Source organism: Macaca nemestrina, chromosome 17 (genome assembly GCF_043159975.1).
Source record: "Macaca nemestrina isolate mMacNem1 chromosome 17, mMacNem.hap1, whole genome shotgun sequence".
Lineage (NCBI taxonomy): Eukaryota > Metazoa > Chordata > Mammalia > Primates > Cercopithecidae > Macaca > Macaca nemestrina.
The window spans coordinates 67,470,655-67,496,393 of NC_092141.1; the positions used below are offsets into that span (position 1 = coordinate 67,470,655).

The 25,739-nt window shown below is 50.0% G+C and overlaps 1 protein-coding gene, 1 long non-coding RNA gene and 1 pseudogene across 6 annotated transcripts; 2 read left to right on the forward strand and 1 right to left on the reverse strand.

The window, feature by feature from the left end:
• Window positions 1-3,723: 3,723 nt before the first annotated feature.
• LOC139359651 (uncharacterized) lies at window positions 3,724-13,993 on the reverse strand. The gene is made up of 3 exons (XR_011615884.1): window positions 11,266-13,993; window positions 4,325-4,554; window positions 3,724-4,225 (listed from the first exon to the last, which is right to left on the reverse strand). It is a non-coding gene; the product is annotated as an uncharacterized lncRNA (long non-coding RNA).
• LOC105469423 (CD300 molecule like family member g) lies at window positions 8,357-25,733 on the forward strand. Of its 5 annotated transcripts, none has more exons than XM_011720416.2 (8): window positions 8,357-8,512; window positions 9,781-10,116; window positions 13,992-14,093; window positions 14,887-15,124; window positions 16,292-16,404; window positions 18,183-18,235; window positions 23,240-23,359; window positions 23,902-25,733. In XM_011720416.2, the coding sequence occupies exons 1-8, from the start codon at window positions 8,470-8,472 to the stop codon at window positions 24,013-24,015; spliced, it is 1,119 nt and encodes a 372-aa protein (XP_011718718.2). In that variant the 5' UTR covers window positions 8,357-8,469; the 3' UTR covers window positions 24,016-25,733. The 5 variants fall into 5 exon arrangements, with proteins under 5 accessions (XP_011718718.2, XP_011718735.2, XP_011718727.2 ...); XM_011720433.2 differs by having other exon boundaries at window positions 15,040-15,124; XM_011720425.2 differs by lacking the exon at window positions 13,992-14,093.
• LOC139359650 (peptidyl-prolyl cis-trans isomerase A pseudogene) lies at window positions 20,045-20,754 on the forward strand (annotated as a pseudogene).
• Window positions 25,734-25,739: the final 6 nt, after the last annotated feature.

Here is a 25,739-nt window from a genome sequence, read left to right on the forward strand (position 1 = left end):
GAGGTAGGGATCCAGCTTTGCTTCGCTTTTGTTTTGAGACGGAGTCTCGCTCTGATGCCAGGCTGGAGTGCAGTGGCGCGCTCTCTGTTCACTGAAAGCTCCGCCTCCCAATTCACGCCATTCTCTTGCCTCAGCCTCCGGAGTAGCTGGGACTACAGGCGCCCGCCACCACGCCCAGCTAATTTTTTGTATTGAGATGGGGTTCCACTGTGTTAGCCAGGATGGTCTCGATCTCCTGACCTCGTGATCCGCCCCCCTCAGCCTCCCAAAGTGCTGGGATTACAGGTGTGAGCTACCGCGCCCAGCCTAATTTTTGTATTTTTAGTAGAGAAGGGGTTTCACCAAGTTGACCAGGATGGTCTCGATCTCTTGACCTCGTGATCCGTCAGCTTCGGCCTCCCAAAGTGCTGGAATTACAGGTGTGAGCCACCACGCCCCGCCGCAGTGAGGGAAACATTTCTAAGTAAATTCCAAGTCCAAATCTATAAAGAAAAAGGTGGATATGTCTGACTAAAAAAAGGGTAAACATTTTATAGGTAAAAATATTATTTGCAACATATGATATCATATGCAATATGATAAATTCCTCAATTTAAAAGAGTTTACACAAATAAATGAGAAAAGATGAAAAAATTTAAGTCAAAGAAAATAGTCTAATACCAAAAAAATATAGCCAATAAACACAAAACTGATGCTTGATCTCCCATTTTTTAAAAAAAGGAAAAAAAATCCAAAAGATGCACAACCTCAGTCATAATCAAATAATTCTAAGCCAAAATAGGAAGTGATGTCCCTTGTCACCTATTAAGACAAAAATGTTTATGTCTGTTGACATCCAGTGCTGTCAGGGATGTGGTGAATAAAAAACATTTACACATTTGGAAGGAATATTATTTGGTGCGAACTTTCTGGGACATGATCTGGTAACGTTTGTTAAAATATTATTTGTACATGTCCTTTAGTCCAGAGGATATTTGGGCAAGCAGAATGGAAGAAAAGATAAGCAGAGAGAGATGTCTGAGTGAATGAGAGCTTGGAGCGGGAGTGCTGGGAGATGCTGCATCCTAGGACAGGGCAGGTGCAGCGTGGGCAGAGTTGGACCAGATGGCCGGAAGCCCACGGCAGAAGTCGCCTCACCCAGCCAGGGCTCGGTCAAGGTGCTCGTTTAGAGCAGCTGCAGAGGGAACAGCAAGATGAGCTCAATGCCAGAGGAATGAATGACTTCGGATCCATCTGGACAGGGAGAAGAGAGTTTACCAAGCATGCTCTGGAAAAAAAAAAAAAATGCCAACGATCCTTGAAGAAGTGACAGAGAGAATCTGCTTCAGGCTACAGGTGTGCATTGTCATTGCATTTGGCTTTCAGCCCAGACACCATAGGAAACCAGAAATAATTCCAAGAGGAGCAATGGGCTGGGGCCCAGGCATGAAGCAAGAGGGCAAGTCAGAAGAGAGTGGAGAAAGGGCAGGCTCAGCTCCATTTACTTCTCAATGAGAAGGGAAATTACTGTACTGGGGTTTTGGGGTTTTTTTGTTTTGTTTTGTTTTGTTTTTTGAGATTTTTTATAATTTTTTTTTTTTGAGACGGAGTCTCGCTCTGTCGCCCAGGCTGGAGTGCAGTGGCCGGATCTCAGCTCACTGCAAGCTCCGCCTCCCGGGTTCGGGCCATTCTCCTGCCTCAGCCTCCTGAGTAGCTGGGACTACAGGCGCCCGCCACCTCGCCCGGCTAGTTTTTTGTATTTTTTAGTAGAGACGGGGTTTCACCGTGTTAGCCAGGATGGTCTCGATCTTCTGACCTAGTGATCCACCCGTCTCGGCCTCCTAAAGTACTGGGATTACAGGCTTGAGCCACCGCGCCCGGCCGAGATTTTTTATAACTTTTCCTGCTGTTCGTGGCTTTTGTTACCTATTTCTCTTATTTTTATTTTTATTTTTTGAGACAGAGTCTTGCTCTGTCACCCAGGCTGGAGTGCAATGGTGTGATCTCGGCTCATTGCAACCTCCGCCTCCTGAGTTCAAGCTATCTTCCAGCCTCAGTCTCCCAAGTTGCTGGGACTACAGGCATGCGCCACCATTCCCAGCCAGTCCTAGAATTCTTATGTTGTTCTTTTTTCAAATCTGCTGTCACTTTTTATTCTTTCCAGTTCGCTGCCAAAAATGTCAAGCTTGACTTTTACTTCCTTGAGCACAGTAAGAATAGTTGTGTTAAGGCTGATCCTGCTTTTTACAGTATATGGAGTCCCCACGGGTCTGTTTCGTTGTCTCTGCATATTATTGCTTATTGAGTCTTCTCATAGATTTGGTTATCTTTGATTACATATTAGATGGTATTTGAAAAAACTGTTTGTAAAAATGATCAGCTTAGGCTGATGCTATTTTCCTCCAGAAAGGATTTTTCGCTGTGATACCTTTAAGGTACCCGAGGGTAGGGATGGGGAAGGTGCTGCCAGACAAGAACCACTTTTAATTCAAGTTCAGAGCTTGAAGTTTCCGGGGGCACCTAAATGACAGAATGTTGGGTGGAAGTCCACGGTGGTCTGGTTTGTATAGCCTTTTGGGGTCCCAGCCTAATGTGACCAAAAATATGCCAGATTCCATTCACCGCCCCCAGAGGGCCCTACACTCCTAGTTCCTCCTCTCAGCTGCTACTGAGTTTATCTTTCTGGCTTCCTGTCCACTTGCATGCACACTTACGCCTGGGAACCCCCATGCTCTTTTTAGCTTTTTTTTTTTTTTTTTATAGCTTTTCACTGCTTTTTTTCTTTTTCTTCTTCTTTTTCTTTCTTTCTTTCTTTTTCTTTTCTTTTCTTTTTTTTTTTTTTTTTTTTTTTTTTTTTTTGAGACAGTCTTGCTCTGTTACCCAGGCTGGAGTGCAGTGACATGCTTACGGCTGACTGCAGCCTCGGCCTCTCAGGCTCAAGTGATCCTCCCACCTCAGTCTCCCTGGTATACTTTCTTTTTTCTTAACAAACTTCATATTTTAGAATAATTTTAGATTTGCATAAAAGTTGCAAAGATAGTACAGAGAGTTTCTGAACACCTTTCCCCCTGTTTTCTCTAATGTTAACATCCTACATAATCATGATACATTTGTCAAAACTAAGACATGGACACTGGTACGTTATTATTAGGGAAATTCCAGACTTTATTAATCTTTCACTAGTTTTTCCACGAATATCCTTTCTCTGTTCTGGGATCCAGTCCAGGATAATACATTGCAGTTAGCCTTCAAAGTTTCTGAGAAGATTTGAAATTTACCTATCAGTAAATGTGGGAATTTACTGATTCAGCTTCCAAGGCATTACCAGTCTCCCATTACTGCCCTCCTCCATCATATTCCCTGCCATTCCCAGAAGTAATTGGTCAACATAAAAAATTTGAAAGGGGCCGGGTGCGGTGGCTCACACCTGTAATCCCAGCACTTTGGGAGACTGAAGCAGGCAGATCATTTGAGGTCAGGAGTTTGAGACCAGCTTGGTCAACGTGGTGAAGCCCTGTCTCTACTAAAAATACAAGAAAATGAGCTGGCATGGTGGTGCATGCCTGTAATCCCAGCTACTCAGGAAGCTGAGGCACAAGAATCCCTTGGACCCAGGAGGTGGAGGTTGCAGTGAGCCGAGATCGCGCCATTGCACTCCAGCCTAGGTGACAGAGTGAGATCCTGCTGTCTCAAAAAAAAAAAAGAAAAAGAAAAAAAGAAAAAAAAAAAAAAAGAAAGGGAGTTTTCAGATTTGTTTGACAGAGAAAGTTGAAAAATCGAGTTTGCAACCAGCTAGGGTAGGGAAGCTGAGGGGAGACTAGAGGATGAATGTGTGACAGAAAACAGAAAGCATGGTGGTGGTCTACACTGTGCTACAGCAACAAGCAAACTGCAAGATCTCAGTGGCTAAACACAGAAAAGTCTGTCGCTTGCTCACTCCAAGTCTGCCGCATGCTTGGTGGCTGTCCAGGGCAGTTGTCTTCCAAGTGGTAGCTCAGGAATCCAAATTTTCCCGTCTTGTGGCTCATTTATCTTTGCTGGGACACATCTTCCCCACTGCTGATGTTTCCTTCCACGAGCAGAGAACCCCACTGGCCCAAAACTCTAGGACTCTCTCCACGCCTCTCTCTATGCCTCTCCATGCCTTTCTCCATGCCTCTGCTGATTTGATTGATGAATGTTGAAGGAGGAACAAGGCATGTGTAACCCAGCCCTCTGATTCCTTTTCTCTGGGGAGCTGGCCCACCTGCAAAAAGTATGTATTCTAAATTGCTACACCACACCTCACCCTGAGTATTACAGGCATGGCCCCAGCTCCACCGAGGGAAGAGGGATGCAGTTTTACCTAATTCTGGGGTTCAGCATTAGGTTCTGCCCACTGTCCTGTTTCCAAAACCTTGTTACTACGCCTACATCAAGCTTATCCCCCCGCGGCCCACGGGCTGCATGCAGCGCAGGATGGCTTTAAATGCTGCCCAAAACAATCATTAGTGTTTCTGTATTTCATGTGTGGTCCAAGACAATTCTTCTTCTTCCATTGTGGCCCAGGGAAGCCAAAAGATGGAACATCCCGACCTACATAAACAATAAACATAACTTATGCAAAAGTACACTTACTTGTCCATAGACTTATTCAACATCTAAGACAGCAGTTCTAACCCAGGATATTTTTACCTCCCAGTGGAATGTTTGACAATGCCCAGAGGCTTTTTTTTTTTTTTTTTTTTTTTTTGAGACAAGGTCTCACTCCCATCGCCCAGGCTGGGGTGCAGTGGTGGGATCTTGACTCCCTGCAGCCTTGACCTCCCAGGCCCAGGTGATTCTGTCACCTCAGCCTCCTGAGTAGCTGGGACCACAGGTGCACACTGCCATGCCTGGCTAATTTTCTGTATTTTTTGCAGAGATGGGGTTTTGTCATGTTGCCCAGGCTGGTCTCAAACTCCTGGGCTCAAGCGATCCACTCACCTTGGCCTCCCAAAGTGCTGGGATTATAAGCGTGAGCCACCTCACCCAGCCTGGAGACATTTTTGATCATCACAACTGGGGAGGGACTACTGGCATCTAGGGGGTACAGCTGGAGATGCTGCTAAACATCCTATAATTCACAGGACAGCCTCCCACAACAAAGAATTATCTAACCCAAGATGTCAATAGTACTGAGGTTGGGGAAACCTTGATCTAAGAGAAGCAAGTGACCCTCCTGAAGCAGCTGAAGTGATTTAGTCCAAGTCCAAACTGAAAGGAATTGGACCAGGGTGGCCATCGAAGGTCAAGCAGCTCAGTCCCCTCATCCCTGCAATTGCACCTCTTCGGCACACAGAGCCCTTCCTCAGGATGCGATGAGGCTGCCACGAGCCCAGTGATCTGTCCAGGAGCCCTTGTGCCCCGTTGCCTCTCCCAGATGCAGTGATGGTGGGGCACCTCCCCGTGCTTCTGGTGGGAAGCAGGACGAAAGTGTCCTCTCTCCTCAGATCCCCAGCCCACCACGGCGGTCTGCCTGTCGGCCCCTTCTACCCCAGAGTGTGGCCTAAGGGTAGAACTAGGTGCAAGGCTCATGCCAGCACCTCACTTTCACCCTTCTCCCCAGCCCTTGCTCCACTTCCCAGCCTGGTGAATCTGTTTCTAATGGAGTTCTTGAGCCAGCCTCCTGAGCTAGGTGTGGGGCTGGGAAGTGGAGGGGTAGGACCTTCAAATATGCAGGAAGAGGGTAGGGACCCACTCAACACCCTCTTTATATAGATAAACATTTGGTAACACCTCACTTACTCTCTTAAAATGACAATCGTAAATAATATGCCTTCTCATGCACTTACTTTTTTAAAATCACACTCTAGTGCCTGAGCTATACTAGGGAGAAAAAAATAAAAGGAAAGCGATTTATAACCAAATGACACATATTTCAATCTGTCAGTGCTCAGGTCCCATGACACTAGAAAGTGTAATGAAGTGTCAGATACTTATCTTGCATATAATAAATAAGTCTGAATTTAAGAAACGTAGAGGATCAGAAATTATTCTGTGTAAGGACAAAAATAAATAAATAAAAGAGCAAAGATATGCTATCAAATGTTAGAATAAATATTATTTTAAGGCCAGGCATGGTGGCTCGTGCCTGTAATCCCAGCACTTTGGGAGGCCAACGTGGGAGGATTGCTTGAAACCAGGAGTTTGAGACAAGCCTGGACAACATAACAAGACCCTGTCTCTACTAAAAATAAAAAAATTAGCCAGGCATGGTGGTGTACGCCTGTAGTGCCAGCTACCTGGGAGGCTGAGGTGGGAGCACCACTTGAGTCTGGGAGTTTGAGGCTGCAGTGAGCTGTGATGATGCCACCGCACTCCAGTTTGGGCAACAAGAGTGAGACCCATCTCAAAATAAGTAAATAAATAAACAAATAATTTTTTTTCTTTTTTTAGACAGAGTTTCACTCTTGTTGTCCAGGCTGGAGTGCAATGGCGTGATCTCAGTTCACTGCAAGCTCCACCTTCTGAGTTCAAGCGATTCTCCTGCCTCAGCCTCCCTGAGTAGCTGAGATTATAGGCATGTGCCACCACGCCTGGCTAATTTTATATTTTTATTGGAGACTGGGTTTCTCCACGTTGGTCAGGCTGGTCTCGAACTCCCGACTTCAGATGATCCGTCCACCTCGGCCTCCCAAAGTGCTGGGATGACAGGCGTGAGCCACCGTGCTGGGCCATAATTTTTTTTTTTAATTTATTTTTTTGAGACAGAGTCTTACTCTGTAGCCCAGGCTGGAGAGCAGTGGCACCATCTTGACTCACTGCAACCTCTGCCTTCTGGGTCCCGGTTCAAGCAATTCTCCTGCCTCAGTCTCCAGAGTAGCTGGGATTACAGGCACGTGCCACCATGCCCAGCTAATTTTTGTATTTTTTTAAGTAGAGACCGGGTTTCTCCATGTTGGCCAGGATGGTCTTGAACTACTGATCTCGTGATCCACCCGCCTTGGCCTCCCAAAGTGCTGGGATTACAGGTGTGAGCCGCGGCACCCGGCCAAATATTTTTTAATATGTATTTTTTTTAAACTGCAAAAACAGATCACATTTTGTAGCCTGTACATGTAAAAGGGAGGCAGGGGCTGAGATCATGGTAACAGAGTTTTTACCAACGTGAACAGCTGTCCCTGCCCAGAAATGGCAGCAGTGCTTCTCAGTCATTGTGAAATTAAAACACTTCTCCCCACATTACTAGACTCACACACACACACAATCTCCCCTTCCAGAACCACTGAATTAATGCTTCAAATATTAACCTGACAAGTGAGTAAAATTCCAACTGAACATTTGGAATGATATATGCCAAAATATTAATGATGCTTTTCTAAAGCAGAAGGGGAATTACAAGAAACACTCCTTTTTTTCTTTCTTTCCTTTTTACGTTCTGTATTGTGTAAAATTTTGCTTACAATCTGTATGAACTTTGCAAACAGACCAAAAAAAAAAAAAAAAGTCATTTTTCAAGCCAGTGTGTCTGGGCTCCCAATAGTTTGCATGTTTGTTTTGGTCCTTTTAAGGAGGATCCAAGTCCGCGATGGAGAAACCATCAATTCACTTTTTCAAACGCCAAAACAACTCCGCAGGCGTGGGGGAGACCTATCTTGCAGCCCTGCCGGCCCAAGGCTCGGCTCCAGGGAATTCGGCTCACCGCAGCCCTACGGCTTTGCTCAGCCCCGTCTGCACCGCCGCCCCGTGGCCAAGGGCAGTACTGCGCCCTCCAAAAGGCGATGGTGGAGGAGGGGCCCGGGGCCTTGCCCCAGGGACAAGCTTCTTTCTGTACCACTGACCACATGGTAGTCTGCTGAAGTTTAGGGACCCCTCTCTCAGTATAATGACGCGTAAATATATAAATAAAATATATATGCTGAAAAGAAAACTAATACTGGTGAGATGATTCTCAAAACTCTTTATAAATGTGTAATATAATAATAGCCGTTTCAGTATGGTTAATAACCAGCTCTAGAGGCACGTCTCGGAACTCATTATTTTCTAAGCAGTGAGGAGTACACACGAGGTTTCAAGATATCCACAACCTGATGTGCCAGTGTCTGTGATTGTAATTGGTAACAAAGTTACAGGTACTGCTAACAGTACACTGTTAATACGAGGAAAAGCTAAATATTAGAAGTTGATGAAAGTCAATATGTAACTTTTTCCCATGCGAATTCGACTTACAGGCCCCTTAGGGCGCACGGACCACAGGTTAAGGCCCCCTTGAAGGGGCAAGAGTTTGGGAGAAGCGCCAGTGTGGGTTTTCAGTCCTGGGAGGTGAGCCGAGGGGTAGGCACGCATGGGCGCTCAGAAAAGGGAAGGCAGAGGCGCCTCTCCGGCTGGGCCTGCGGAGGGGTGACCCACACGCCCCTCCCCTCGCTTCCTCGGCCTGGTTTCACGCGACTGGAGGAAGTTAAAGACCCGCGTGGCTGAAGAGCAGCTCACAGTTCCCAGCGTCTGCTCCAGCGGTGTCCAGCGCCCAGAATGCGGCTTCTGGTCCTGCTATGGGGTTGCCTGGTGCTCCCAGGTGAGATGGGGAGGGGGTCTTGGGAGGGATGTGGGGCTCACCCTTGGGGTCTGCAGGAGAAGGACCTCCTGACTGCCTGATAGCCCACCCCACCTATCCTCAGCCTCCTCAACCCTAGGGGAGCCGGGCGGGGTGGGGGTGGGGTGAGGTGGGGACGGCGCCGGGCCCCACTTGCTGTTTCTGGAACCTAGAGCCAGGTTTTCTCTCAGACCTGTGGGTTTCCCCTCATGGCAATGTGGCTGTGAGAGTTGCTTTGCCTCTCTAATCTTAATTTTTCTACCCTGTGCCAATCCTGGAGGCAGACAAGACACCCCGTCTGGTTGCTCTGTTAAACTCAGCATATATTTGTTGAATTTCGGCTGTGCCTCTCCCCACAACCCTGAGAGATGAAGAATTATCATGTTTCGTCAATTCTTTTGCTTTCTTTTTCTTTACCTTCTAACACAAAATCAGGATGCATCCTACAACTGATGTCAGTTGTTCATTTGGCAATGGTGAGACCCCATCTCCACAAACAAACAAACAAATTAGCCAGGCATGGTGGTGCACACCTGCAGTCCTAGCTAGTGGGAGGCTAAGGTGGGAGGATCGCTTGAGCCCCAGAAGTCAAGGCTACAGTGAGCCATGAGCACCAGTGCCCTCCAGCCTGAGCAACAGAGTGAGATCCTGTCTAAAAACAAAACAAGGCCAGGCGCGGTGGCTCATGCTTGTAATCCCAGCTCTTTGGGAGGCTGAGGCAGGCGAATCACTAGGTCAGGAGATCAAGACCATCCTGGCCAACACAGTGAAACCCTGTCTCTACTAAAAATACAAAAAATTACCCGGGCATGGTAGCACATGGCTGTAGTCCCAGCTACTCAGGAGGCTGAGGCAGGAGAATCGCTTGAACCCGGGAGGTAGAGGTTTCAGTGGGCAGACATCATGCCACTGCACTCCAGCCTGGGCAACAGAGCGAGACTCCATCTCAAAAACAAACAAAACAAAACAAAACACCCAGAAACCCTGCTGGCTATCTGACTGTCAAATTCCATCTGAACCTAGAACACTCCCCCAGCCCCAATTTCTCAATGGGCCAGGGTTAGGGAAACAGCAACAGCCCTGCCCCAAGTTCGCCCAGAGTAGCAAGGAAGTAATGGCTCTTCCAAGGCTGTCCCCAGAAGGGATGACTGAGAAAAGCCTTCCTTCCTCCTCCTAAAATGGAAGCTCTGGCCTTGACCTTGGTACATGGAGCCTGGTTATTCCAACCTCCACTCCTGCTCTGATTTTAGGTTACGAAGCCCTGGAGGGCCCGAAGGAAATCAGTAGGTTCGAAGGGGACACTGTGTCCCTGCGGTGCACCTATAGGGAAGAGCTGAGGGACCACCGGAAGTACTGGTGCAGGAAGGGTGGGCTCCTCTTCCCTCGCTGCTCTGGCACCATCTATGCGGGAAAAGAAGGCCAGGAGACGACAGAGGGCAGAGTGTCCATCCATGACAACCGCCAGGAGCTCTCGCTAATTGTGACACTGTGGAACCTCACCCTACAAGACGCTGGGAAGTACTGGTGTGGGGTCGAAAAACGGGGCCCCGATGAGTCTTTACTGATATCTCTGTTCGTCTTTCCAGGTAACAAATATCTCTCCTTTCCCAGGCTAGGGACAGGAGCTGCAGAGGGAAGCGGGAGGGGCGGTGGGGCATAATCCTGGTGCAAACCTTAGGGGCACTGAGTCCTTAGGGAGATCATGCAGGTCAAGCGCTGAGCAAGGCTTGGGGTACAGAGGGAGCTGCATGAGTCTTGGCCATTCTTTCACTCTTGCTGCCCACGGTCACACCACTAGTAGATGTCAGAGCAGGACTGGACCCAGATCTGTCCAGGGCTGGACTCGGTGCCTTTCCTTTCTGCCCAGATGTGCTGGAAGGAGATTTCCATAGGCTGGGTACAAGATAGACATATCAGGGGATAAAGAAGACTCCTCGCCTGGTGTCAGAGATATTCCTGAGGCCTCCCGAGGCTGGGCCAACAATTGCTGCATTCCAGACCCAGCCCACAGCGTCACCTCAGCCCTGGTCATGCTGGCCTCACCCTGCATGTGCCCTCACCTCTGCCCTCCTGGCCTCCACCTCCCCAGATATTGAAGTCTAGCCACAGGTGCTAGAGTGCCTGGGAACCAGCCTCTGGGTAGTGTGCCTGAAGGAGAGATCGTTAAATGCAGGGAAACTAGAGGACCAAGGCTGGAGCTGTGGGAACTGGTAGAGGATAGAACACCTCTCTGGGAGCCCAGATCCCCACCTGGACCTGATGAACTAAGGAGAAAGAAGCCAGAGAGGGCCCAGGGGAGTGGGAGCCTTGGTCTGCTGGCCAGTGAGGGCGAAGTATGTCTTTGTATCCCCATTTCACAGATGAGGGACTGAGAGTCCAAGAGACTAAGTGATTTGCCCAAGATCTCACAGCAGGAAGTGGTGGAACCAGGATTAAAACACAAGTCATTTCCAGCTTTGATGTCTGCTTTATTCCTCTTCTAGCCCCATAGCTGGGACCTATCCCAATCCCAGGCCCATCCCTACCACCATATCCCCTAATTTTTTTTTATTCCCTTATCCATGGATCTTTAATTTGGGGAAATAAAAGTAAACTTGCCAAAAAGCAGCAGCATCAAACTACGTTGAATCTGTTCTTCATTATTTACAAGATTCTCTTATCTCTTCCAATTCTTATCAGTGTTCATATGTCATTTCTGCAAGTTATGAGCAAGTTCACCTGTGTTTTAGACTTACCCTCATTTGTAATTCTTTATTTGCGTATGATATGTGTATTGCTATATTATCCTCCTGTATCAGACTTTGTTGGCCTCTCTCTGATGGCAGTTGGGATATTGAAAATGAAGAAGACTCACGACAGTGGTGTGCTGGTAAATGTTGAGCAGGCTGGGGATGCAGATGCTCTCATTTTGTGGTGTTTTCCAATTTCTGTGGTGTCCATTTCTGTGGTCCAATTCCCATGGCCAATTTCCAGCCATCGACAGTTTAACAACGGTCTCACCAATTCCTGAAAAGTTGACAATGAGCTCTTGTGAGCCAGTGCGAGCCATCTCCAGGACACCATTGAATATGGTGAACCATGGGAAGAATTTCTAAGAAAGTCAGAAAAAGACAGATGTACCCACTATCATTTCTTTTCTTTTTATTTATTTATTTTTCATTCATTCATTCATTCATTCATTCATTTTTCTGAAATGGGGTCTCACTCTGTCATCCAGACTGGAGTGCAGTGACACAATCTTGGCTCATTACAACCTCTGCCTCCCAGGCTCAAGTAATCCTCCCACCTCAGCCTCCAGAGTAGCTGGGGCCACAGGCACAAGCCACTGTGCCTAGCTACATTTTGTTTTTTGTTTTTTTTTAAGATGTGGTTTTGCCATATTGGCCTGTCTGGTCTCAAACTCCTGGACTCAAGCCATCTGCCCACCTCGGCCTCTCAAAGTACTGAGATTGCTGGTATGAGCCACTGCACCTGACCAGCCTATTATCATTTTCTTTTATTCATCTTTGTCTGAAGACCCTAGGCAATGAAATATGCAAGATTAAGAAGTATAAGGCCAGATGTGGTGGCTCACGCCTGTAATCCCAACACTTTGGGAGATCAAGGTGGGTGGATCATGAGATCAAGAGTTCAAGACCAGCCTGGCCAAAATGGTGAAACCCCGTCTCTACTAAAAATACAAAAATTAGCCAGGTATAGTGGCAGGCGCCTGTAATCCCAGCTACTCAGGAGGCTGAGGCAGAGAATTGCTTGAACCCGGGAGGCAGAGGTTGCAGTGAGCCGAGATCATGCCACTGCACTCGCTGGTAGACAGCAAGACTTAGTCTCAAAAAAAAAAGGAAGAAGTATAAATGTTGGAAAGGAAAAGATAAATACTCTGCATTTGCAAAAGATTTTATTATCTACTTAGAAAAATCCAAGAATAAACTGACCTAGTGTTACATATTGAGTATCCCTAATCCAAAAATGCAAAATACTCCAAAGTCTGAAACTTTTTGTGTGCCAGCATCACACACACAAAGGAAATGCTCATTGGGGCATTTTGGATTTCAGATTTCCAGATTAGGGATGCTGAATCAGCAGATATAATGCAAATATTCCGAAATCTGAAACACTTCTGCTCCCAAGCATTTTGGATAGGGGATACTCAATCTGAAGAAGAGAAGGTGGTGGACAAAGAGGGAGAGTCCAGGATGGCACACAGTCAGCAAGGACTGGGGAGGTGACAGACAGACTTGGGAAAGTGGGGACTGGAGTAGCTCCTGGGGGGTTGGTTGTATCAGGCTTCTGCCCACTGCGCTGGGCACAGAGGATAGGCATTTTGCCCTTAAGGAGTCTCAGCCTAGCAGGGAGACCCAGTACACAAGAAATTGCAGTGTAAGTGAGCATTAGCACCACTGGAGGCATGCACAGGGGACTGTGAGTGCACAAAGGAAAAAAGATTCGCTGCTTCTGGGGAAGACATTTCAGAGGAGTTGACCTTGAGCTTGTGCTGAAGGACAGAACGAAGTGCTTCAGGCAGAGATGGAAACGAAAGCCATCGTACACAGAGGAACAGCATGTCCAAGGCACGGAGGTGGGCGGGAGGCTGGCTTAGTCGGGAATAGAGGACAACTCTATGGCTGGAGCACTGAACAGGGAAAGAGGCGAGGTTGACAAGGTGGTTCAAAGCCTGAGTTTTGTTCTTTGCTTTTTTTTCTTTTTTTTCTTGGAGACAAAATTTTGTTCTTATTGCCCAAGTGTGAGCTGCCACGCCCAGCCTGAAGCCTGAGTTTAAGAGGCCTCAAAAGGCATACTAAAAAGTTGGAACTTCGGCTCACACCTGTAATCTCAGCACTTTGGGAGGCCGATTCGGGCAGATCACCAGGTCAGGAGATCGAGACCATCCTGGCTAACACGGTGAAACCCCATCTCTACTAAAAATACAAAAAATTAGCTGGGCGTGGCGGCGGGCGCCTCTCGTCCCAGCTACTTGGGAGGCTGAGGCAGGAGAATGGCGTGAGCCCAGGAGGCGGAGCTTGCAGTGGGCTGAGATCCCGCTACTGCACTCCAGCCTGGGCGACGGAGGGAGACTCTGTCTCAAAAAAAAAAAAAGTTTGAACTTCGGCTTATAGGCAATGGAGAGCCACTCACTGTTCTAAGGCAGAGAGGGATGGGATCCAACACAGACTTTTGAGACAAAACTGGCATAATGTGAAGGGTGGCAGGGAAGAAGCAGGCTGAGAGGCAGGTGGGGACAGGGGAAACTGAGGGTCTGAGCTAGGTGAGAGGCCAGAGGGCTGCAGAAGGAGAAGACCAGGGATCTGCTGGAACCCGCCACGTGGCTCCTGGTTGGCTGAGGCGAAAGACAGCAGTGCTCTGTGCTGAGGTTGGGGGTAGGAAAGCTGCCAGCTCCTCCCAAGGAAGGAAAAGGGGTTCAGAGCGGTGCCGCCCCTGAGAGCAGCCTCTCCCTTTCCTCTAGGACCCTGCTGTCCTCCCTCCCCTTCTCCCACCTTCCAGCTTCTGGCTACAACACGCCTGCAGCCCAAGGCAAAAACTCAGCAAACCCAGCCCCCGGGATTGAGTGAGTGAATGGCGATTCCGCCCCATCCCTTGCCACCCTTCTTACAGAAGCAGCCAGTGAGTGCCTGCCTGGTACCAGACACAATACTTTATGACCACTTAGGTGTCCCCACAAGCCTGGGAACTGGGTCGTCCAGCTGTGGAAGTACAGGCTCAGCAGGGTTAGGTCACTCGCTTAGGGTCACACAGGAAGCGCCAGAGCCTGGAAGTGGTCACAGCCTGACCCCAAAGCTCGTGTTCTGTCTGTGCCATCCAGAGTCTCGGGGGCAAGCCAGAAAGGCCGGGCGTTGGGCCCTGACCTCTGGACTCATCCCTGCCACCCTGCCCTTCTTGGTCTCATGGCTGCAGAAGGAAGTCAAGACCTTACTGAGGCACGGGTGGTGGGGAGGGGGCACATGATGGTGAGGGGAGGACCTGCCCTTCTGGTGAGGAAGGAGGTGACAATTGACTGTGACTGTAGAGGGAGGGCAGGAAAGTGGCCACTGAATGGTCACTGGAAAGGGTCATGGAAGCGAGGAAGGGGAGTGCTTATACCTCCCCACAGAGGGAACAGGCTGTGGGCACAGAAAGAGACTGAACATCACACACAGCTGTGGGGTGTGTCTGATCTACGGTCTGCTTCCTCAGAATGGCTTCATCTACATCTGTTTGCTTACTGGGGTATCCTTTAGCTGGGGATGTTCTGAGAAATGGGTCCCAGAGAGGCTAGGGTTCAGGGGTCAAGGGTCAGAGGTCTGGGATGCTGGGATGCAAGGGTCAGGAAGGATGCTGAGGCATTGCTTTTGGACTTGTAGCTTCTCCTGGGCTCTACCCAGCAGGAACCACAGCCAAGCAGGGGAAGACAGGGGCTGAGGCCACTCCATTCCCAGGGACTTCCCGGTACGGGCACGAAAGAACTTCTCAGTACGCAGCAACCTCTCCTCATGCAGCGACCTCTCCTCCTGCAGGGAGCTCCCGCCCCACAAAGCAGCTGGACTCCACCTCAGCAGAGGATGCCAGTCCAGCTCTCAGCAGCGGCAGCTCTAAGCCCAGGTGAGCCCCAGGTGACCAACATCACCTTTCAGGCCATCACTAAACCATAAGCTGCCTTTGAGCAAATAGGAACCCAGTGGTCTTTCCTCTAAGCAGACACATCCTCGTGTCATGGCCACAGCCTGCAGCACAGAGGGTCCTCACAGGGACCCTTGAGCAGTAGACAGCTTGCACTATAGGAGCCAGCAGCTCTGCTGCCTGTCCAAGGCGAAGGGTCCACCAGGGTCGCAGTCCCCACCTCTCTCCCTGCCCCAGCCTCAGGGATGGCCCCCCCAGTTCGGGGGCTTTTGCCTATATACTTTGCACTAAGCCCTGTGCCAAGCATGAAAACTCAGAATCCAAAACAAAACAATTTTTTTCCTTACAACTGGAGTCCCAGCCTGAAGGATTGGTTCTTGGGGGTTGTAAATGCACTTGGCTACCGACATCCAGGCAGCTGCTGGCAGGTTCAGATCCTGCTGAAAGTGAATCCTGGGGTTGGCAACGGGAGCAGGGATCCCTCCCACGCCAGAGAGGGCTGATGGGACATCGTGGTCCCTAGTGCCCTCTGATCTCCTTGGGAGAGATAAAGGACATGGCTTGACTCACAGTAAGAATGCCAGGATGCCCCACTTGCCTGTGCCAGTGACACCAGCCCAGATAAAGGCCACTGAGAACTTCCCCGCACACCACTGCGTGACCTGGCAAGTCGCTCATTGCTTCAGGTGTCAGTTTCTCCAGTGTGAAATTGAGCCACTCCTACCTAGTTACACAGGGATTGTGGAATTTAACAACTAACACTGACATGGTACCTGGCATGTGTCTGGCACTGAACTATGTGCTTTTCACATCCTGACCCATTTGATCCTCACCACAGCCATTTTACAAAAGAGGAAATTGACACCCTGGGCGGTTCAGTCACTTACCCAAGGTATAGGAAGGTGGTGGAGCTAGAGTTTGAATCCAGACAGCCTGGCTTCAGGGTCTGCACTAATTAAATAATGATTGTCAAGAGCCAATAGCACTAAATATCGCCCTCCTGCACCACACCCCCCACAAGTCTTTGCTGCATTGAATTGAATTCCACACTAGGGATTGGCTTTCTCAGCCTGTACTTGGGACCCCCAAAGGACATAGACTCTGGCTTATCTGGTAACAGCCACTAGGCTCCTTGTGTCTCATCTCCAGGGTGTCCATCCCAATGGTCCGCATACTGGCCCCAGTCCTGGTGCTGCTGAGCCTTCTGTCAGCCGCAGGCCTGATCGCCTTCAGCAGCCACCTGCTCCTGTGGAGAAAGGAAGGTGAGCAAAGGTGGGTGGCAGGAAGGTGGGAGACTCACTGGACCAGGGACCTCGCTGAGACCTGCAGCTCCCCGTCTAGCCCCGGAAAGACCCTGTGGGTCTCAGCGTGTCTGTCTGAAATGTGGGCATCAGGAGCTATGGCCTCCCTTCTGAAGGAGCCACAAGGTAATCAACATTAGGAAAGCAATTCACAAGGGGAAATGGGAGAACGAAGGGTTCTCAGCTTCTTGCCTGTCCGAACTGATCAAACACTTCTCTACCTGTTGATCCCAGGGAATTCATGGCCAGCTCCTTGTGTGGGAACCAACTGCCAGGGGCAATGCAGGACCAAGCACTTGAACTTGAGCAGAACAGACATTGTAACCCCACTCCTGCCACTGGGTCTCTAGAGCTGCTCAGTCCCTTCCATAGGCTGGGGCTCAAATCCCAGCTCTGCCACTTTTCAGCTGTGTGAGCTCAGGCAAGTCATCTAACTGCCCTAAGCCTCATTTATCTCAAATCACAGATATACATCAAACAGAAATAGAATACAAGTCACAAATGTCATTTAAAACTTTTGAATAGCCACATGAAAAAGAGTAAAAAGAAATGAGTGCAGTTAAGTGTATTTTATTTTATTTTAATTACTTATTTTTTTAGAGATAGGGTCACACTCTGTCGCCCAGGCTGGAGTGCAGTGGTGTGATCATGGCTCACTGCAGCCTTGAACTCCAGGGCTCAAGCGATCCTCCTGCCTCAGCCTCCCGAGTAACTAGAACTACAGGCATGAGCCACTACGCCCAATCTAGTGAAGTTGATTTTAATAATGTACTTTATTTAACCCAATATGTCCAAAACATTCTCATTGTGATACGGAATCAATATGAAAATATCAATGATACATATTCTACTTTCATGTTTTTCATATTGAGCCATCAAAACCCAGTCTAATGTAAAATAGTCACATTTCAGTGCCTGATGGCCATGTGTGGCTTCTGGCTGCTGTGCTGGATGGCAAAGACTAAAAGGATTAACCAAAATCTCAGTAATAAGAGCTACCATGTGCCAGGCACTATCCCCAGCTTATCTTGCTTATCCTCTTTAATCTCCTCCACACTGTGGAGTACACCTATTTTCCAGAGGGAGAAACTGAGGCACAGAGTAGTTAAGCAGCTTGCCCTCTGTTTGCATAGCTAGGAAGTGGTGAAGCCAGGAAGATAATCACAATGTCGTCCCCGTGGAGGTGGCCATGGGGGAATCCTGGGCCCGCTTTCCATCTCTTCCATGTGGCTCCTAGGAGGAAATGTGGGCTTTGTCCAGGTCCCCTCTGAGGAATCCAGGGTGGGAGCATTCCTGGTCACAACCTCAGAGCCACTTAGCACCTTGCCTCCCAAACTTTGATTGCCAGCTAGCAGCGGTGGCAACCCTTGGTAGCCTGTTAGAAATACAGACCCTGAGACTCTCACCTCAGCCTACTGAATTAAACTCTGCACTGTATGAAAATGTCCAGGGTGTCCTATGTGCACACTAAGGCTTAAGTAGCAGTGACCTTAGCACACAATTTTCCCAGCCAGTTTCTGACCCTCGTGAGATCATCTCCATGCACTGATCTCAGAAGACTGGGTCATTCCCAAGGGGCTGAACTGGAAGGGGCTCTTCTGCCCATCTGGCTGCCTCCTGCCTCTGGGAGGCCCCTGCTCCCTTATGCAAGGGGGCCAGTACGCCTTTCTGGGCCGAGCTCCAGGCCATTCCCGGCTACACCTGGCTTCAAGGAGCTCCTGCTTCTACATCTCTTTCAGCTCGACAGGACATGGAGACACAGAGGAATGAGAAGGTCTACCTCTCACACTTGGTAAGGACAGAGGCGTAGGGAAGCCCAAGCTCAGATCCCCTTGGGGCTGCAAGTCAAGATTTCTGGGCTCTGCTTCTGTAACTTCCTACCTGGGCCTGCATGCCTGACCTGGAGGCAGCACTTGCTCCCCACCTTGGAGGAACCTCTGTGAGCCCGAAGACCAGTCCTTCAGGGTGTGAGCCGGACAGAGTGCCCGTGGGGGACTCACAGGTGGGAACCTGATTTCCCGCCAGGTGCCAGGCAGGGTGGGCACCAGGAGCCATGTGAGCATCTTCTCCAGGCGCCTTCTTTCCATGCCTCCTTTTATAATTACAGAACATCGGAGCTAGATCCAGAGGAAGCCTTTGAGATCTCTAGCCCAACCTTTCTCTCGGATTAAAGCAAATCCCCTTTCAGAATGCCCAGGGGTCAGGGAGCTGTTAGAGATGCACTCTCCAGGGCCCCAGCCCCCGCTGAACCCTCCAGGGATGTGGTCCAGGGACTCTGGCAGTGCTACAGACTCTAGTGTGCTTTTACAAAAGATGAAACTGAGGCCCAGAGAGGGTAAAGGTCTTGCCCATGGTCACACAGCAGGTGGTGGCCCAAATAGAAAACAGGACCCAGATTTCTTGACTCCCTGCCCTTCTCTTTCCAGAACTCCCTGATGTTTTCTCTGAGCCTTCCTTGGCTCTGAGACCAAGGTGACATGGCTGCCCTAGGACCCAGGCTGAGGGTGGTGCTCTGGGGACCAGGGGCAAGAGAATAAGGGTCCCTGTGCCCATTATCTGGAGCAGGGAACCTGCCCCAAGGCTACTGCTGCAAGAAGAGACTGTGCCCTCCGAGGCCAGCACTCCAATGGAGGGGGCTGCAGCATTGCACTTCAGGAAACAGAAGCCTCTGGCCCCTCCTCCCTCCGCTGTTTACTGAGATGCCTCCACTCCATTCCTTTAAACACAAGGGCAGGAAAGCAGGGCTACCACTGCCTTCTTTCCTGGCGCCAGTGAGGACAAAAGACTCAGGCCTGATCCCCCAAGGATGGTCTGGGGTGGAAATGGGACTTTGGGCTGTGGCTTAGGAAGCAGCTGTTGCTGTGTCAGGAAGCTCAACAGGGCCAAAGGTAGCGGAGGGGAGTAAGGGAAAAGTCATGGAGACACATGGATGGACGGATGGTGGGTGCCACTGGCTGCCTCCACGTCCGGCCTCCTGGCTCTGTGGCCTGGGGCCTGGGTCTCACCCCACCTAGCTCCAGAAGAGGGGTTGGGGTCCAAGGATGCTGAGAGCACCTGTACCAGCCACAGCCCCCATGCTACTGCCTTCTGGCAACCCTGGGAAGGGCTGCTTTGGGCTTTTTCCTGCCTGAGGCACCTGACCCTGGCTCTGCTGAAGAGGGAGGGGACAGGAAGGGGCACAGGGCCAGCAGGTAGAAGGTCTCTAGGGGCAGCCCCTTGTTGAGGGAAAGATGGAACAGGGCCTCCCAAGAGTGTCAGAGGCAAGAACCTTGTAAATACGATCAGGTGGGAGCTTCTGCTTTTTCTTGATTATTTCCCTTGTGGCTTCTCCATAAGTTTTAGCAGAGTCTGGAGATGGAATTGAAGGGCTTTGGGGTTTTCTTTGCCCACATTCAGGTCAAAGAGGGAGGGGGATGCATTACTCATACTCTGAGAGAACCTCACAGGGGTGTGAAAACCCTGAGGGAAGTGTTAGGGGTCAGACCAGCATTTTCTTTCCCAAAGAGATCTTGCTAGAAGGATTGCCATCCATCCATTCATGTCAGGGGCTTTATATATGCCATTGAATCCTCATCATTCCCACACGAGGTAGATTATTATCCGCCTCATTTTGCAGATGAAGAAATACAGGCTCGGCTTTGCAGACGCTGCCGCCGAGGAAAGTCCTGTACTACTAGCCATGGTCAACCCTACCGTGTTCTTTGACATTGCCGTCAAAGGCGAGCCCTTGGGCCGCGTCTCCTTCGAGCTGTTTGCAGACAAGGTTCCAAAGACAGCAGAAAATTTTCGTGCTGTGAGCACTGGAGAGAAAGGATTTGGTTATAAGGGTTCCTGCTTTCACAGAATTATTCCAGGGTTTATGGGTCAGGGTGGTGACTTCACACGCCATAATGGCACTGGTGGCAAGTCCATCTATGGGGAGAAATTTGAAGATGAGAACTTCATCCTAAAGCATACAGGTCCTGGCATCTTGTCCATGGCAAATGCTGGACCCAACACAAATGGTTCCCAGTTTTTCATCTGCACTGCCAAGACTGAGTGGTTGGATGGCAAGCATGTGGTCTTTGGCAAAGTGAAAGAAGGCATGAATATTGTGGAGGCCATGGAGCGCTTTGGGTCCAGGAATGGCAAGACCAGCAAGAAGATCACCATTGCTGACTGTGGACAACTTGAATAAGTTTGACTTGTGTTTTATCTTAACCACCAGACCATTCCTTCTGTAGCTCAGGAGAGCACCCCTCCACCCCATTTGCTCGCAGTATCCTAGAATCTTTGTGCTCTCGTTGCAGTTCCCTTTGGGTTCCATGTTTTCCTTGTTCTCTCCCATGCCTAGATGGATTGCAGAGTTAAGTTTATGATTATGAAATGAAAACTAAGTAACAAAAAAAAGAAAGAAAAGAAATACAGGCTCAGAGAGAAAAGGGAACTTGCCCACAGTGACCCAGCCTGAAAGAGGCAGAACTGGGGAAACTGACAGGTCTATGGGGCCAGCTGCAGAGCCCTCTGTGTCCTCCACCCTGCTGCACTGAAGTACAAGGGGTTTGAGGAATGAAGCCAAGCTCACAACCCAAGATTCCTCCCCCAGACTCAGGAGAAAGACCCTGGGACAGCTGCAGACCCTCGCTCCTGGAAATGAATAGCCTGCTAAGCTCCCATCAGAACTCAACCCGGCTTCCCAAGACTTCCCTCTTTCTTTACTATGTTTATTACTAGTACCTAGAAACAGGGGCTCTGATCTATATCTTGCATATTTAGCAACCCAGAAAATGCCTCTGTGCTTGCTGGAACAGGGTCGATCGTCCACAGTGGAGGCAGAGGGACAGGGGAGAGATGGAATCACACCAGACTTACAGTAGTGGGCCTGGCTGCTGCCTACTACTGTGTGTGGTTTGGCCTCTGCACTGAGAGGCTCTTTCCTCAAACTCGGTCACCCAGGAACAGGTGACACTTCTGTAGCTGCTGGTGGTCCAGGGTCAGCAGTGGCTGGGTTATAACCAGACTGCAAAGCTGTAAATATGGACTCATGGGTGTGATGTCAGGAGTCCTCTGGAGTAGCCCCAGGTCTGCCCTGCACCAAGGCCCCCTCTGTCTTCACCATGGGCAGGGCTAGGAGGGACAAGAGCCCTGAGTGGCAGCATTTGGGAGTTGCCTTACCCCTCCCAGTGCCCCCATCACCACCCACATTTCCCCCAAGGAACTCAGCTCTAATCCTTGTCTCCAGAAGGCTGAAGATGTCATCCTGTGTTTCTTTCTTTTCTTTAGTTTCTGTTTGTTTGTTTGTTTGTTTGTTTTCTGTTTTCTGTTTTTGAGACAGAGTCTCGCTCTGTCGCCCAGGCTGGAGTGCAGTGGCGTGATCTCGGCTCACTGCAAGCTCTGCCTCCCATGTTCACGCCATTCTCCTGCCTCAGCCTCCTGAGTAGCTGGGACTACAGGCGCCCGCCACTAAGCCCAGCTAATTTTTTGTATTTTTTAGTAGAGACGGGGTTTCACTGTGTTAGCCAGGTTGGTCTCAATCTCCTGACCTCATGATCTGCCTGCCTTGGCCTCCCAGAGTGTCTTTAGTATATTTTTATCTTTTTAATTTAAATTTTAGAGAAACAGGGTCTCACTATGTTGCCCAGGTTGGTCTCAAATTGCTGGGCTCAAGCAGTCCTCCAGCCTCAGCCTCCTAAAGTGTTGGGATTACAGGCGAGAGCCACCACACCCAGCCTTCATCTAGACATTTCTAACAAGAGATGGCTCAAACATCTACCTCTGCCCCCATCCCCAGAAGCTAGGTATTGAGTGAAGCTGGGGCCTGGTTAGTATACCACGAACACCAAGCCCAAGAGAAATGTGTCACACACCCTGCCAGGATGGCAGCAGGGTATAGGGAAAGAGCTTGGGTCTGCAGTCAGACAGTCTCCGGTATGAATTCCAGCTCAGCCATTTGCCAGCTGTGTGATGTCAAGCAGGTTGCATTACCTTTCTGAGCCCCTATTGCCATAGCTCACATGGTTGTAAATAGAAAAGAGTGAGATGACATACCCCATAGATACCCAAAAAATGGGAGCTTCTTTCTCTAGCATCAGTGCCCATTTGACCATGGGATTCACTGTCCAGGAAACCTCAGGGCAGCCTGTGGCCTTGGGAGTCTTGGCTGGGGACCTTGGCCGGCTCCAGCCTCTGCTCTGCCCACCTGCTAGGGCAAGGCCCGAGATGGATGGGCCTGGCGTTCCTGATCTGAGGACCCATGGGAACAGCCAGGCCCGGGTCAGAATATGGGCCTCCCCACTGATCTTGGACTACCTCTCTCTTCCCTGGGCCGTGGTCTCCTCATCTGATAGATAATGGATTGCTCAGACCCATTATCTCATGTGCCCCTTGTTATTCAATGCATCTTTGGCATGTTCAACTTTGCTTTCTCCTGGCCTGTTACAAAGAACCTGCAGCCTGCATGATCTTTCTGCTTTAAAGGATAGAAAATAATGAAAACAAATCAGTCATTCCAGAAGTTCTCACTGGTTGAATGGTAGGATGCTATTATGAATATTATAATCCCAAAGGACAAATTCTTACCTAGTTTTACAGCTGAGGAAACTGAGCTTCAGAGAGGTGAGACAGCTCGTCCTTCTTTGGACAAGGCAGGAAGGAAGGAAGTGGCAGAGGCACGCAGGAGCTTAATATTCTCCCCTCCCAGCACCTCCCTGCCTTGCCCACCCCTCCCACGTTTCCCTCCTCTTGCTTGGGCTTGGCTGGGCTCGTAGACCATCCCTGCTGCCAAGAACAGGCTGTTCTGACCAAGTCTCTGTTACAGCCACTGGGGAATGGCCGGGACACAGAGGACGCCGTGATCAACATTGCAGGGTCCATGGGGCCTCTCACCATCCCTGAGCCCTCTCCCGGCCTCCACACAGAGATCCAGTATCTAAGCCAGGTATGGACAGAAGGGCCCTGGGAAGGGAGGGGCTGCAGAGCCACCTTGCCTGCCTCCACTCTGACAATTGGAGGAAGTGGAAGAAGGCCTTTTCCTCAGCATCTGCTCCCCAAACCCCACACCCCCGCATTCACCCACCTTCCCCATCACAGCCACAGCCCTAGCCCATTTCACCAGGGAAGCCAGGGCTTTTGACCTCACATCCTCTTTTTTCCGGTCCAGAAAATTCCTGAATAGCTTGTTGGGAGTCACAGCTGACAGTCCTGTGGGCTGGCAGGAGGCCACAACTGTGCCAGAACCCAGCCTGGAGCCTTGAGGGCACCCCGGGGGAGGGATGGATTGGGGTCATGAGAGGCCATGAATCAAAGCCTGGGAGTTCTGGGGAGGAGAAGTTGTTAGGTCGTGTGCCCCTGCAGGTGGATGGAGGGCTGGAATTTGTGGAAAAGGCTGGGTGGACACAGCAGCTACCTGGGGACCACTCCTCACACCCCCTACCCCTTCATTTGGGTTCTGCTCTCCAAACCCCACTGTTGTCTTTACAGACTACAGAGGAAGAGGAAGCCCCTTCCCAGGACCCCGAGGGGGACGTGATCTCGATGCCTCCCCTCCACACATCTGAGGAGGAGCTGGGTTTCTCGAAGTTTGTCTCAGTGTAGGGCAGGAGGCCCTCCTGGCCAGGCCAGCTGTGAAGCAGTGTGGCTGGCTGGATCAGCACTGATTCGCGAAAGCTTTCCACCTCAGCCTCAGAGTCCAGCTGCCTGGACTCCAGGCTCTCCCAACCCTCCCCAGGCTCTCCTCCTGCATGCTCCAGCCTGACCTAGAAGTGTTTGTCAGCCCCGAAGCCCAGAGTGGTGGCCTTGCCCTTCCAGCTGGAGACTGGGACATCCCTGATAGGTTCACATCCCTAGGCAGGGCACCAGGCTGCTGACCCTCAGCAGGGCCAGGCAAGGCTCAGTGGATCTGTCCTGAGTTTCTATCTGCCACAAACTCTCCTGGGCCTCATGCCCAGTGTCGGACCTGCCTTCCTCCCGCTCCAGACCCCACCTTGTCCTCCCTCCCTGGCGTCCTCAGACTTAGTCCCACGGTCTCCTGCATCAGCTGGTGATGACGAGGAGCATGCTGGGGTGAGACTGGGATTCTGGCTCCTCTTTGAACCCCCTGCATCCCAGCCCTTCAGGAAGCCTGTGAAAAATGTGATTCCTGGGCCAACCAAGACCCACCAAAACCATCTCTGGGACTTGGTGCAGGACTCTGAATTTCTAACAATGCCCAGTGACTGTCGCACTTGAGTTTGAGGACCAGCGGGCCTGATGAACGCTCAGACCCCTCCAGCTTAGAGTCTGCATTTGGGCTGTGACGTCTCCCACCTGCCCCCATAAGATCTGCTCTGTCCGTGACACCATGACCCAGCTGGGCACTCCCCTGAGGCCTGCCTAAGTCCAAGCCTGGATCAGGTCAGGTGCACATTGCAGGGATAAGCCCAGGACCAGCCGAGAGTGGTTGCTTTCCATTCACCCTCCGTGGCCATGCCTTCTTGCCTTTGGAAAAATGATGAAGAAAACCTTGGCTCCTTCCTTGTCTAGAAAGGGCTACTTGCCTATGGGCTCTGGTGGCTAGAGAGAAGAGTAGGAAACCAGAGTGCATGTGGGTGTCTAATACGGAGGAGAGTAGGAACAGGGCGGATACCTGAAGGTGACTCCGAGTCCAGCCCCCTGGAGGAGGGGTCAGGGAGTAGGGGTAAAGTAGCACAACTACTGTTTTTTTTTCTTTTTCTATTATTATTGTTTTTTAAGACAGAATCTCGCTCTGCCACCCAGGCTGGAGTGCAGTGGCACGATCTGCAACCTCCGCCTCCCACGTTCAAGCGATTCTCCTGCCTCAGCCTCCCGAGTAGCTGGGATTACAGGCACACACCACCACACCTGGCTAATTTTTGTATTTTTAGTAGAGACAGGGTTTCACCATGTTGGCCAGGCTGGTCTCGAACTCCTGACCTCATATGATCCTCCTGCTTCAGTCTCCCAAATTACTGGGATTACAGGCGTGAGCCACCGCGCCTGGCCTTATTTCTTTAAAAAGTGAAATTAAGAGTTGTTCGGTATGCAAAACTTGCAAAGATGGAGAGGAAAAAGAAAAGGAAGAAAACATGTCACCCATTGTCTCACCAGAGACTATCATTATTTCATTTTGTTGTATTTCCTTCCACTCTTTTCTTCTCCACATAATTTGCCGGTGTTCTTTTTACAGAGCAATTATCTTGTATATACAACTTTGTATCCTGCCTTTTCCACTTTATTGTTCCATCACTTTATTCCAGCACTTCTCTGTGTTTTACAGAACTTTTTATAAATAAAATGTTCATCAGCTGCGTATTCCATCC